We start from the raw sequence: 15,412 nt of genomic DNA, 5'->3' as shown, positions 1-15,412 counted from the left end.
TTTTCCAATAAAAGGTTATTTATCGTAACCTTTCCACAAAGAACACTAATATTCCCATTCGATATTTTTCCCTTCTTTTCCAACCCCCTCTAACGTAACAACTCCAGCAAGGGTAGGAAAACAAAAATATCGGCTAATTTTCCCAAACTGGAGCTCTAAGAAAACCAGCTTTATGGGCCCGAAGGGTAGATATGAAGAAAAACGAAAGGGGTGAGAAATTCCGTGGCTGCAATATTTGAAAAACACTTACCTCACTACGCTTGATGTTAAAGTCAATATTTGTCCTCACGGGGCGATGGTGTAGGGGTTGGGGTGGTCGGAAGTTATTCCCCAAGGGTGCTTTCTGGTGTTTGACGTCCCCCTGCATCAGCTTCCTCAGCGCGTGCATCTGTAGCAGAAACGTATTTCAATTGGTCTGGTGTATGGGTTGAACGTCTGATAGATGGTTTGGAAGTTTAGTGGGGCAGTGCAAATGTGGGAGGGAAGCATGGTTGATTTTTGAATAACGAAACCCATTTGAGTGAATTTTTCCAAACTACCAATCTAAAATTTCACAATACAATAATTTTGTTCATACCAAAAAATCCAGTCTATTCCAATTCACGACTTTTGAAATTGTCAAGTCTCAGCCATTTTTTGAAAAGATACTTAATAATAATAATTATAATAATAATAGCCATGTCCAACGACGCCTTTATTGATGACGGAAAACAAATACTTTCCTGCTTCCCATTGTAAATAAAATAATACAAGACAGAAATATTGTTGGAAATTTTTTTTTTCGAAATCTGGTAGATAATTTCATGTAATTCATTTTTTGAATACGATTTCAGGCATATGACCGCCGTGGCTACGAGTTACATTGTACGTTCGATCAGTCCACATTTCCAACACTTTTTTCAATAAATCTGGACATGTGGCATCAATGGTGACTTCGATCAGTCCACATTTCCAACACTTTTTTTAATAAATCTGGACATGTGGCATCAATGGTGGCTTAAATATTTGATTCCAATACTTCAAGAGTTACCGTTTTGTCGGCATAAAGCATAAACCAAATGACTCAACATTACAAAAAAAAAAAAAACCGAAAGGCGTTAAGTCTCACGAACGTAGGGTTCTGTTAACACTCTTCCGAGGTCAGCACCTTGTCGTGGTGGGAGGGCTTGTAGTAACTGCCTGTTGTAAAGTAGACAGTGAAACTAAGACTGACCAGAAAATGTATTAGCGAGGCTAATACCATTCTGCTACATTCCCCATACCTCAACAATCCCATGAGGCCATAAAGGTAGGTGGAAATTATTGACAGGTCTATCAGAACGAGACACAAGAAGCCGAGAAGGAAGAAGATGCCAACATTTGGCTGTGAGTGCGTGGTAAAATAGGGTATACTTATGTTTCTGCGGGAGCCAGTTTAGGACCTAGAGTGTAATTCTCGGTACACTATTCGAGGAGTAACTAGAGTTCAGAACTGACTGACTGAAATGACTTCAATGCTCTGAAATCTTAGGAAACGAGGATAACAAAAAAGTATGTTAGCGCTCTGCTCACAGTCAAAACAACTGAGCCCCCTTGAAAAACCCCCAATTCTTATAACTTCCCTGCACAAATAGGGACTGATCCTAAGCTGTGAGGACGTAGGGTTCACGTTAGTTGTGCAAGTTCGCAAAGGTCGCGAGATGAGGGTCAAGAGGCGTCTCCTCGTGGTGATAAGTTCTGAGGACCAAGTCCTTGCGGGGAACTACCTCAGGCTAGAGTTCCATATTCAGAGCTATGGGGGAAACCACGGAACGAGGGAGATCATGCTTTTTAGGCTAACTGATGAATGACTACCACCTTCAACGAATTGTTCCTGCCCTTTCCCACACTCCACTAGGGCAGGACAGCGTGAAACAAGAAAGACATTTCGCCGTAGAGTACCAAACCCTTGATGAGCTGGCCGTCTGAACGCGTAAGACTAAGGTTGGCGTCCTTGGAACCTTTCTCAACGGGTTCGGTGGAGGTGTAATGCAGGCTTTTAAGTATACCCTTCCGTAGAGCCTCACACTATCCAACAAGTGCCGACACGGGTTTTTGCTCTGGTCAAGGTTTGTTGGGTGGCCATAAGGTGGATTTTCCTCCATTTAAAAAAAGGATCCAATTAACAGGACCACTTCTGGAATAAAGTTATTCGTCACAAAATTTGTCAATGAATTGAAGGTTCAGCGCGCTGTATGGCAAGTTGCTCCGTCTTGTTGCAACCAAATGTCGTCGATGTTTAGGTGATTAATTTCGGAAACAATAAATCAATAAGCATGGCTCGATAACGCTCGCCATCCACCATATCCGTAGTTTCTTCCCCATTTCAAGAGAAATAAGAGCCAATGACGCCGCCAATCTCTTTACCCCTCCAAACACTCAATTTTTAATGGATTTAATGGTGATTCGTTAATGGCTTGAGGATTTTCTTTGCTCCATATACGGAAATTTTGCTCATTGACGAATTCAATTCAACCAGAAATGAGCTAAACATTAAACACAATTATTTGGTCAAAATGTCCATCTTCGGTCAGTTTAAATTAGCCCAATCAGCAAAAATGCTACGTAAATGTTGTTCATTTGGTTTTGATTCTCGAACGAGTTTTTTTTATAGGCACGTAAGCCAAGATCTTTACATAAAATTTCGCACGAGTTGATAATGGCGTCACGTATCGACATTTCGACTTCTGCATCAACTATTCGTGTTACAGAAGCAATATACTCTTCAGTACGCAGATTTCTACGTCTTGTTTGACAGTTTGAAAACGTCGAAAACTATACTGTACGAGAAAGGGACGAAGTGTTCTATGAAATTCGCGAATAGATTTTCACAATTTTGAAGCATTGTTTTGGCGTTAAACGATTCATGATTGCCAAACCTCACTGAACAGAAAGGTCAACAAAGTTTGACATTCTAAACAATAGACGACAACCATCGCAACTCCATATGAAATTAAAAAAACACCTGTTATAATTTTTCCATTGACGTACTCAAAATAAGATATTGTTGAAACATTCCGTTAAAATTTAATGTCGCATTACGAATTTAATCCTCCATTAAACGGTGCAAGTAGCCAATAGGCTGCTCCTACTGGAATATTAAAATTTTAATGATGGTATTGAATTTTAATGATCGTTCCTTCAACTGGGAGTCAGACACATTTCGGTCGGGAGTTATTGTTTCGAAGGCCAACATAATCAGTTTTGACCTTGAATTCTTCATAATTCAGCCGACACCACAACTATAACCCGCAATTTTCCGGTGAAAACGCGCAAAAATTCGATCCGACTGTCTGTCCCGACCTTTACACAAAGATCATCGACGGTCGTCGTGGATCACGTGGGTCGCACCCATCGCCTTCATGGTAGAATGACAAGCGGGAAATCCGCCCGATTGACAGCTATACTGCCCCTTCTTTCCAGGCAAGTCATGCGAGAATGCGCAAATTGGATTGAACGTACCTGAAATCTCGATTGGGGTGGTCTGGGGCTTTCATGTCCGATTTCACGATTTTTAAACCGCGGGGAAATGACTGACTGTGACTTCTCCCGTTTCTGGCCGATCCAGACTGTAAATTCGAACGGAAATACGGCTCGGAATCCCGCCGAATGGAAGGAGAGAGAAAACGGGTGTGTTTGATATACTAACTGACAAAGAAACTGCAACACCCAGAAGGAGCTGTTTACATTTTAATTTTTTTTTGGTGAAACATAGATAGTAGAGCAAGAAGTAAATGATTGAAATTTGCAGCAAAAAACGAAGGGTTTACAACTTTTTTTTGATAAATTTGTTAATAATGTGTTTTTCCACTGCGATTATCTATACAGGGTGTTTCCTAAACATGCGGCAAAAATTCAGGGGGTTGTTCCTTGGACTATTTTAAGCATGTTTTGTCCTTGGATGATTTTCGAAAAACCTCTTTGTTTCGAAGATACAGGGCGAACAACATTTTTCAAATTTTTAAAATTAATAATAGTTTAAATAAAAATGCGTACCGCACTGTGTTTACTAAGTAGGTACAATTTATTTTAAAATTTGTTTAACAACATTCCAATTACTAAAAACGGCCAGTTTTTTGACTAAAAATTGCTAATACATCACAAAACGAATTCAAATGAAAACCGTGTTTAATCTGTATTCCTTTACCATCTCCACTTATCAATTTTTAGTCAAAAAACTGGCCGTTTTTAGTAATTGGAATGTTGTTAAACAAATTTAAAAATAAATTGTACCTACTTAGTAAACACAGTGCGGTACGCATTTTTATTTAAACTATTATTAATTTTAAAAATATGAAAAATGTTGTTCGCCCTGTATCTTCGAAACAAAGAGGTTTTTCAAAAATCATCCAAGGACAAAACATGCTTAAAATAGTCCAAGGAACAACCCCCTGAATTTTTGCCGCATGTTTAGGAAACACCCTGTATACTCAGCAACACGTCTCGGCATTGATGCAATAAGATTTCTTCTTGAGGGATACTATCCTAAGCTATCTGTACCTTATGTCTCAGAGCCGCCAAAGTACGTGGGGGCTGGGGTAAATTTCCAAGCCTTGTACCCATGATGTCCCAAACATGCTCCAGGGGCGAAAGATCGGTGGATCTGGGAGGTCATGGCAAAAGATTCACCATAGGTCGCTTAGACCTAAAAGTTTCAACTAACTCTGGTAACATGAGGTCGGGCATTATCTTGTTGTAATATTGGATTCTCGAGACGGTTAAGGTTAGGGAGAACATATGGCTTCACTATTTCTTGAAGGTCATGTTACCTCGAATAAAGACTAAAGGTAGCCTACTTGTATGTGCGATAGCACCCCAAACCATAACGCCTACTGCCTGGTGTACAGGGTGGGCAAATTTCGATGTTTTAGCACTACAACTTTTAAACCAGATGAGATAGACAAAATCTGATACCACATTCTCGGTCTCTTCTTCTGAGAAACGAACAAGGGTAGTATTCATTTTTGGACACCTTCTTTTGTTTTCGAGTTATAAGCGTAAATTGGAAAAATGTCGATATCGAAAAACATTTATATCTCCGCTAAAACTGATGATAGAGCTCTGAAATTAAAACATTATACAGGCACTTTTTGAAGTAGAATCCAGTGTTGTGCTTGTATTTTCAAAAGGGTTCTTAATTACGAAGCTATGACCCAAAGTTATGTTCTTTCAACTGGGAACACCAGATTTTTGTGCCATTTTCTGACAGCTTAATTTTTCCTGATTTCAAAAATATATAACTTCGTATGATTCGTATCAAAATAAATAACAGAAAATGGTCAAAAACCTTTTTTTTACTTCAGAGTCTCAATATTTCTATGGTTTCAGCTCTTGATGAGCACAGAAAAATTGAGCTTTCTATAACAAGAGCAGTGTCCTTCCGTCAATCTGATTATTTCTATGCTTTTCACTTATTTCTACAAAATTCGAATATTCGAATATTTATTATATACAAATAGTTTCGAAAAGATAAACGAACTTGGAAAAAGTTTCCTAGGTAGCTTGAACACAGTTTCAAATATTCATCTATTGTATTATCGAGAAGAGGTGTCGACTGTGCATTGTGTAATTGTTGTCATTATTAGGTTAAATATTATTTCTTGTTTGTCCCTTCGTAATTAAATTGCTGAGTTCATATCATATATACATTGTTTCATATGCTGTTTAAAATGGATTGGTACTTGTGCGTATTGATTCTGGAGATCTATGTAAATAATCTTCTGTTACATGCATCTCAATACAACTCTTTCGATTGAAAAATTCGATCTTGTGGTTTCTCCGTTATTTCCAAATCAATTTCTAGATAAAAAATTTATAAAACATATCTAGATTCGAATTTTGTAGAAATAAGTGAAAAGCATAGAAATAATCAGATTGACGGAAGGACACTGCTGTGTTTCCATTTGAAAAAACATAGCTTTGGGTCGTAGCTTCGTAATTAAAAACCCTTTTGAAAATACGAGCACGCCACTGGATTCTACGTAAAAAAGTGCCTGTATAATGTTTTAATTTCAGAGCTCTATCATCAGTATTAGTGGAGATATAATAGTTATTTATAATACAAGTGCAGAAGGCATTGATATTCTTCCACGAGTTCAAAATTCAAAAACGAGCCACGAAGTGGCGAGTTTTGGAATGAACGAGTGGTAGAATGAGCCTTCTGTACGAGTATTATACATTATTTTCTCTAATTCATTGCATTTTCATTGAAATTAATGAAATATTTCCATAAATATAATTTAGTGATTTTTGCATTGAAAAATGTTGGTTGGCAGAACTAATTTTTTTGAGGCAATTTGATGAATTGACAGATAAAGCCGTAGCGGAAAGTTCGGAGTGCCAACATAGAATAATAAAATATAACCATGAAAACTGTGCGTTTCTGATATATTCTCGCACGATTTTGTTCTACAAGATGTGGAAGAATGAACGGAATAACCACAGAATTAGAGAAATGTTTTTCTATATCACATTTTTCCAATTTACGCTTATAACTCGAAAACAATAGGAGGTGGCCAAAAATGAATACTACCCTTGTTAGTTTCTCAGAAAAAGGGACCGAGAATTGGGTATCAGATTTGGTCTATCTCCCCTGTTTTAAAAGTTGTAATGCTAAAACATCGAAATTTGCCCGCCCTGTACATGACGCTCAACATCAAACTGAGGTTCACATCCTTCTCCCCGACGTCGTCTAACCCTTCTTCGGCCATCATGTGCACCTAAGGAGAATTGAGATTCATCAGAAAAGACGACCTGATGCCATTTCACATTCCAATGTTGACTCTGCACAACCTTCAGAGGTAAGATGGGGTCAATAATGCTGCAGTCCAAATGACCTTCTATAGCGGTAAACCATTCGGACAGTTAGATGATGGCCTTGTTCTCCTAACCACTCATCAGCCAAAGTTCGAGTTGTTGCAAATGGGTCTCTAATGGCTATAAGTATTAGACGTCGATCTTGAACTCCATTTGTATCCCTTCAGCGTTCGGTGCTTACTTTTCTTCGATTTTGGGCATTATTGAACCACGCTTGACAACATCTCATGACAGTATTTGGATTTTTGTTCGTACGGTTAGCGATCTTTCGAAATGACATACCTGCCTCCCGTAGACCACTAATTCGACCTCTTTAAAATTCACTTAGCTGACGATAAATTCTGCGTACACGTGCTCTAAGCATTTTAAAAACAACTAAACATCGACTTTGGACTTTGGATTTCCTCGAACAGCTGTTTTGTGGTGAAAATTAAAAAACTTGCAAAATACGACTACAATAGTGACAAAAATTATTTACATGCACATTCACGATTTTTTTCTCCAAATTCAATCATTTACTCCGTGCTATACTATCTATGTACTTCTCTATGATCACCGTCGAGATTTTGCAATGTTACTAAACATATCTCCTGTTTCTGTTTAGCTAAACATCGATAATTATCAAACGGTGTAATCGGTAGAAAATATAAACATCGGTGAATACTAAACATTGATTATGGAAACAATGTTTATTTCTTGAATGGTGCAATTGGCCCCAAACGGTTGAATTTAATGAGATAAAGCATTGAACATTTCATCAGCATTACGAGTTTTGCAACATAAAAAAAAATCGATCAAATTCACTGAGAGCCAATTTGTCTGTGATGCGGTGCGTGATCTTTTCAGAGGGGGTTATCGACTCCAAAAATTCATTATTGAAAATAATAAACCGATATTGATATTGGGGTGAGAGCAAAACGTCCGGTCAGAACACCATAAAGGCCCGTAAGCTGTTGTCCGAAAACCAATCCTTCCCCACTTAAAACGAACCTAGCACAATCCCACAACCCTCTGGTGCGTCTACGAAAAGTGTGCCGTATATATCGACACGGAAACGACAAATTGCATGCGTGACCGATTGATAATGTGGCGAGAATCGTTCGTCGCGGCGCGAAAAAAAAAATCCCACCTAAAATGCACCGTACACCGGAATTATTCGGAACGCCATTGTTGTGCAAATGAAGCTTTTATTGGCGCTTCCTGTGGCGTGCGTGCGGGGCCAGTCATGCCCCGAGATAATTTATTTCCCGTAACCAATGAATCACGTCGACCATCGAATACCCTGACCGCTAGATTAACATGTTCTGTGCTCCGTTCCGCGCGCGCCCCCTCCTTATCGGTGCTTCTTATCTATACGCTCGGATTCTTGAATATGAAAACGGGAGCTTTTGTTTTGGCGGAACGTGAATCAGCGGTTCCTAAACTTTTTCGATATCGTTACACTTGGAATCTTTCAAGGGCACTTATTAGTTCAGTCATCGTTGCCTTGGACGTGAATGGGGTATTAGCCACAAATTCAGGTTTTCTGAGTAAAGTCACTACAAAAGCTAAATATGTACATTGTGAAAAATATATTTTTGCTACTTATATCATTCATTTGAAGAAAATCAGGTGTTTTTTCCTTTTCCCTGAACAAAAATGTGTGATATTTTACGAAACAAAGATTATTGATATAATAATAATAAATCTTTATTGGTCCGTTTAGACATATTACATGTATAGGACAAGTCAACATTATAGTATGCCAGTTTGGTATTCGTCCATGATATACAATATAAGATAAAAACTTTTCAGGAATGTGGACAATGCTTCATTTTATTCTCGCAAGTTTACTTTTGCCAACGTTTCGGAGGCGATTTCCTCCTTCTTCAGGGCTAAAAGAAAATTCAAAATAGGGAGGAAGACAATACATCACGTTCCATCTCAGAGGATGGCACAAAACCTTTTCACAGGTTCCTCTTCATCGAGGGCCTGTCTTACAAAATTCAAAGGATTATTAGAGAGTTAAATTGCACATGTGCTTTCTATAACATTTCTACCACCAACAGATTCTTCTCAAGATTAAAGGAAACCACCAAAAAAGAACTTTTATCATCTGTGGTTTACAAGATATCATGCTTGGATTGTGACAATAGTAACATAGAACAAACTCGGCAGTACTTAAAAGATCGTATAAAACAACACAAATATGATACAAGAAATGTAAACAACAAGGAAAAGACTGCCCTAATTTATCATGTGTTCAGTGATGGTCATAATTTCAACTTTGAAGATGTGGAAATACTAGATGTGGAGAACAATGGTTACAAGAGAAATAAGTGAGATGATTTCCATCGAGAAACAACACTGTAAACTTTAGAGGAGATGTAAACAACCTCAGCTATTTTTATGATATCCTGTTACGTGATACACAACAAAGAAATAAACGTAGAATATAATTTAACAAAAAGAAAAAGACCTATCTATGGTTGTAACACTTGACATTTGAAATTTCATGTTTGTCTATGTTTTTGTGTTTGACATTTCTGTTTTGATTCTGGCGACGTTATACCTGTTATTATTTAATCCAAAAAATAATTTATGAAATATTGCTTAATTGCTGTTTTCTCGAACACTTGATATTCTTGAGGTTAGTTTCAGGATCTGTCCTTGTTATTGTTTGTTAAATGTTCTTTTGTTTTTTAGCCCTAAAGAAGGAGGAAATCGCCTCCGAAACGTTGGCAAAAGTAAACTTGTGAGAATAAAATAAAGCATTGTCCACATTCCTGAAAAGTTTTTGGTAATTCTTTACTTTAATGGCCCCTCGTATTTTTCACTTTTTTGTTATTTTTCATTGAGAATGTACATTTTACAATGATTCTAGATGGTTTTCGATGATGGCAAACAAGTATTTTTGCTGATTTGTTGAACGGGAAGGTAAATGATTATAGAGAATGAGACCTTGATATGAGACAAATGACTCTAGTTTACTAGTTTTGTGTAAGGGAACACAAAGCATATCTGAGTGTCTAGTAATATAGTTGTGGAACCTTGAATTTATGTCAATCAAGTGGTTGTAAGTTTTCATATATATCAACAACTGGAGGATATAGATACTTGAAAAGGTGAGAATCTTGTGGGCCGGAAAAAAGGTTTGCAAGACTCTCTATGGGGTATGATGAACATAGTGCGCATTACCCTCTTTTGTGCTATGAACACTTTCTCACTGTGCACAGAGTTACCAAAAAATATCACATTGGATGGAAGGTGACAGTATAATAGGTCGTAATACACTGACAATATTGCTGACCGTGGCATGGATTGCTTTAGGCGCGAAATAGCGTAACGGGAACTATTCACTCTTCTACAGAGAGCATCTATCTGCTGCTCCCATCTCAGATGGCGATCCACGAAAAATCCCAAAAACTTTGTGCAGTCCACTGATTGGATGTTGAAGCCCTCAAACTGAAAACTCAACACACCATCATGGGCACTCTCAATCTTGAAATGAATACACTTGGTTTTTTCTATATTAACCATGAGTGCATTCTTCCTACACCATTCCACAAACACCTGAAAGAGATGTTTCAGCTGGTTCTTTAGATCTTCCATGGAACCAGTAGATACCACAATAGAAGTATCGTCAGCGAAAATTGTCAAAATCCTGGATGGAATTTACTCAGGTAAGTCATTAATAAATAATATGAACAACAATGGGCCAAGGACGAACCCTTGAGTTACACCAACACCTACACCGTGAGCATCAGAATAAACATTATCAACCCTGACCCTTATTCCTCTCAGCTGCAAATAATTAGATAGACAATCCAAAAAATACATCTATAGCCCAAATTGGATAGTTTGCTACACAAAAATTTGAAATCAAGAGAGTCAAATGCCCTGGAGAGATCAAAGAATAGAGCAGCAACATGCCTGCCAGAATCCAGAGTTTCATAAACTCTCTGGAGTGGTTGCTGTCTGGTATAATATAACAGTATTATAGAGGATTTATTTCTCAACAACTCTTGTTTTGAAAGTTATTTCGCACATTGAATCGTTTTTGAGAGGGTATACTCGATTAAAAATGTTATGTGTGGAAGTCCAGTTTAAAAAGGTGTTAAATTTCATATTTTTCAAAATCTTGTGTGCAATTTTAGATTCAACAGAATTTTGCATTTTTTATTTTTAGAATACATTTTTGTGATTATAGCAGAAAAAATGTTCATTAAATTGAAATATGTTATTCCAAAATATGTTTTTTTTACGAATACCCACGTTTTAGCATTTTCATTATTGGTCAAGATATTTCAATATAACTTGTTTTTTCTTGACAAGAAATTTTGGTATTGATATAAAATTTCTCATCGTGTCTTAAAATCTAAAACTACTACTTGTTTCGAAATAAAGAAAACATTTGGAAATTTTCTAGAATTCGGCGATCCCTACTTATTTTAAACCATTAAATTGGAGTTCATTATTTTCATTAATAAACCGTTCAATCACAAAAAAAATATTTCCCCTCGAAAATTTCACAGCTTCTCCCAAAACCCCAGAATTGAAAAATTTCGAGTATTTAAGCAGTGTTACACAGTCGGTTTTCCACCTGAAGTTCCGCTTACTACTGCGGTAAGCATCATCAGACAATTCTAGGTTTTTGGTTGTAACTTGACGTAGCAGTTAATATGAAAATTTTAATTGTACCTACTCAATTAATTTTAGAATCATAAACATTTCCCTGAACTAGAACCGCCTACATATCTGTTATGGCCGGAAGACTATATTCTAAAACAACTTACAGAATAGCCCTCTGCAACGAGTATAGGTATTAGACGATATTTTCACTATTTCCGTCAAGTTATGTCAAATATTGTCGAAGTTCAATAATGCAGATTATATCCTAGTGACTTTTTTATTGTATCTCCACAGTTGGTTTGGTGTGACTTACGAAAATTGACAGATTACGGAATTTGAATTTGAATCGTACGTTCCGAAGTTTCAAATAATTTATAAATACGCATTAAATTAGTGAATTATGTATGACGAAATTGATTTAACACCATCTGAATTAAAAGTAATTGCGAATAATTCAAATCATCTCACTACAACAATTGACGTGTTATGAAATTTGATAGAATCGGAAGTCAGTGTAGAGAACCACAAAACGAAAAATAATACGGAAAACAATGCTGTAATGAGTTCATTACAGCACTGTTTTTATTACTGTAATTAACTCATTACGATACTGAAATACAGAAATAATCTTTTGAAATTACCAGATGCAATAGGGAAAAAAACAGCAGTGCATCTTCAAATATTCAACACTTCTCAAAAGACTTATTTGGAAAAATCAATTTAGCCGAAAAGTTATATGATTTCCATTCGATGTTTCAAAATTCATTGAACCGTCGACCTAAACGTTGAAGGGGTAGTTGAGTATGAACTTCCTCGAAATTTCCTTCGAACTTCAAACAGTGGTTCAATTACCCCCAAGCGTTCCGTGGCGCTTTTCGTGCAAAATCGAAGCTCTCCTCCAGTCGTAAAAATATCAACTTTTTAATCACCTCAACTAATTTCAAGTATTCAGCCAATCCGCGGCCAGTTCCCGAACTCGAAAAACTACCCCAATTACCAGCCAATATCAGGGTTCCAACCTACTTCCATAAAAGTTCTCGGTCCGTAAGAAATAATAACTCCGCAAATTAAAACCATAACGGAATGGAATATCATTTGTTTTGGGAAGTCTGACGTCTAAACTCGACCTAATTCTGGAATTAGAGCGCTGTCTGGTTAGCTAACAGCCAGAGGAGAATTCAATCCTTTCCAACACCGAGCAACCCGCAAAAAAATGCAGTTTATGAAACATAAATCGGAAAAATCTGGAAATTTCGGTTTTATGGTTAATTGGTTTCATTCATTTCGGTTGTTTCAGAGAATGAACTTTAGAAAGTTTTCGCAGAAATAATTAACTACCTTTTGATATTTTTCAGCTTGAGTGAAGTTAGAAACCACGAATTGTTGAAAAAATTCAAGAGCACACGTAATAGTCAAAGAATATCACAATTTTCTGAATTACATGTTTATGAAGTTTTGTAAGCTCTCAGTGGGGATAATATTAAAGAAAAAAGTTGTAGATATCACACTCGAACCCAGGAAATCTTTATAAGTTTTTAACGAAGAGGTTGGTAACGATGTTTTTATCTTCATAAACAAAAATTTACTGAGGTACTTGAGTTAAATAGTTCCGAAACATTCTTTGAACACTTAAAAACACTTGTTTACCATAATATCTTTATTGAATTATATGGATTTATTGTATTTGGACTGTTATGTTTCTTTTCGATAGATATAGCTTGAAGTTGTATACACTGTGTCCGTAAAGTATGGAACAAATTCATTTTTAGCTAAACAGACCATTTTAAGAAATAATCCTGAAACACGTCGATTTTCGATTTTAATTAACCGTATTTTAAGATAATAATCTAATATACAGGGTGAATTACTTTCGAGTAATGACGTCACCATTATTTTTTTTAAATGGAATACCCCCATTTCGTCTCAATTTTCCGATTACTCTAGCTGAGCTGATTCCAAAAATGTATCACATGTTGTTTCCAATTGGTACATGGTGGACAAAAACTCTATTTCTACTTCAAATTAAATCGAAGCAATAATTAAAACATTCACGAATACCAAAAATATTTTAGTACTAAACTGTTATTGAACACCAATAAATTACTAAACAAATAACGACATTTCACAAAAAAACTAGATGACTATGTTTTTTTTGAATTGATAAGAAATATTTTCTTTCATATTCTGTCTGCTAGACCACAAGTATCAAACATGTTTGGAAACAGCTCATTTTTATTAATCTAAAAATGTAATAAACTACAGGGTGTTACATTGCAACCAATTGCCGCTAGACAATAAGTAGTTTTGATAATATTGTTAATTTAACTAATAAAGAATGTTACGCGTTACTTTATGAGCACACACAAAACTATCGTATTTTTGTCCACCCTGTACCAATTGGAATCAACATGTGATAGGTACATTTTTGGAATCAGCTCAGCTAGAGTAATCGGAAAATTGAGACAAAATTGGGGTGTTCCATTTAAAAAAAAACGACGGTGACGTCATTACTCGTAAGTAGTTCACCCTGTATATAAGAATATTATTTTAAAATACGGTAAATTAAAATAAAAAATCGACGTGTTCCAGGATTATTTCCTAAAATGGTCTGTTTAGCTAAAAATGAATTTGTTCCATACTTTACGGACACGGTCTATAAAGGGATTGGAATCTAAGTATATATAAAACCGCTTGCACATATACGTCAAACTTTAAACGTAAAATCACAGCCCAAACGGGACCATCTAGAGCAAAAATGACAAGAATAAGACCCCCCTCAAAATCGTCTGGAGATCCCGGGAAAAATCCCAAACCTTCGATTCTCCCCGCGGTTTTCGAGTATACGGGGTGTTTCGGATCATTTTGACATTTCAAGTCCCATATTTCTGTGGTATCTGTGGACAATTTGGCTGTCAGTGTCATGTTAATAATAAATATTCCATTTCGATATATGAAAGTTCTTGAAAAAGTTTGCAGTTTCCAAAATTGTTATTCAATATTTAAATAAATGCCGACAGATAAAATGCAAAGTTTTCGGCGAATCGAAAATTCGATAGATATTTGTCAAAATTTGGAAATGAACATTGATATCATCGAATGCATTTTCCTCAATTCAGGTTTGTTTTAAGTGTTTGTATCATTCAATTGGATATGAATGTTACTTTATTTCAGGAATTTTTCGTTTATTTTCCACAAACTATAAAACTACATTCTCTTTCGTGAGAATTTGAATCTATTGCGACAGAAGATGGAACTACAAAAGAGAACAGAAGCTTCATCTGATCATGTATTAAACAGATAGAAAAACTCCTTATAGATAATTCACAATTGGCTTTATTACTGGAAAAAGAGCCAAGTTAGTCAGATGACATTCAAAAATTTCCATGTGTTTTTGGAATATCTAAAATATACACTTTTACGACTGAAGAGTGCAAAAATATAAGTGACCTATCAGTTTTTGAAGAATTTGAGTGCAGTGCTGTTGAATTTATAATGAAGAAATCAAATCGTTGTGAAATCTTTCATACGAATAATTTCAACCATATATACCCTGTTATATTATCATAATATTATTTGTCGTTCAACTGAAACCTTGGAAATTAAGAGACTCTCAAACTTATAACCTGATTTCTCAAAAAGGTTCTACCTAGATATTAAATTTGCTTATGAGGTAACATAAGCCATGGGTATTCGAAAGGCAAGTCTATTCATTCTGTCTCTTTTCAGGTTGTTCATTTATAGCTATACTATATACATATATGAAATCAGTTCAAATTTTTCACTTTAATTACTAGTCAAAATGTTACAACAGAAATAAAATTTGAAGGATCATTCAGTATATGAAGAATTTTGACATGGCAGTTACTTTCGAAATTGGTATAAATTTTCCAGCAATTCAATGTAGGTATAAAATACTTTATACTTGCATCTTGAAATGAATTTTGCACTTTTTCAGTGTTCAATAATG

General features: G+C 36.0%; 1 protein-coding gene across 1 annotated transcript in view; it reads right to left on the bottom strand.

Annotated features, from left to right (window-relative positions):
- LOC123684980 (carbonic anhydrase-related protein 10) overlaps nucleotides 1-15,412 on the bottom strand; it is a 348,197-nt gene that overhangs the window by 2,908 nt on the left and 329,877 nt on the right. The window contains exon 9 of the mRNA XM_045624525.1: nucleotides 251-388. Within this exon, the coding sequence (XP_045480481.1) occupies nucleotides 251-388 (138 nt within the window). The remainder of the gene's footprint in view (nucleotides 1-250; nucleotides 389-15,412) is intronic.

Source organism: Harmonia axyridis, chromosome 7 (genome assembly GCF_914767665.1).
Source record: "Harmonia axyridis chromosome 7, icHarAxyr1.1, whole genome shotgun sequence".
NCBI lineage: Eukaryota > Metazoa > Arthropoda > Insecta > Coleoptera > Coccinellidae > Harmonia > Harmonia axyridis.
This window is presented reverse-complemented; position numbering and strand designations above follow the sequence as displayed.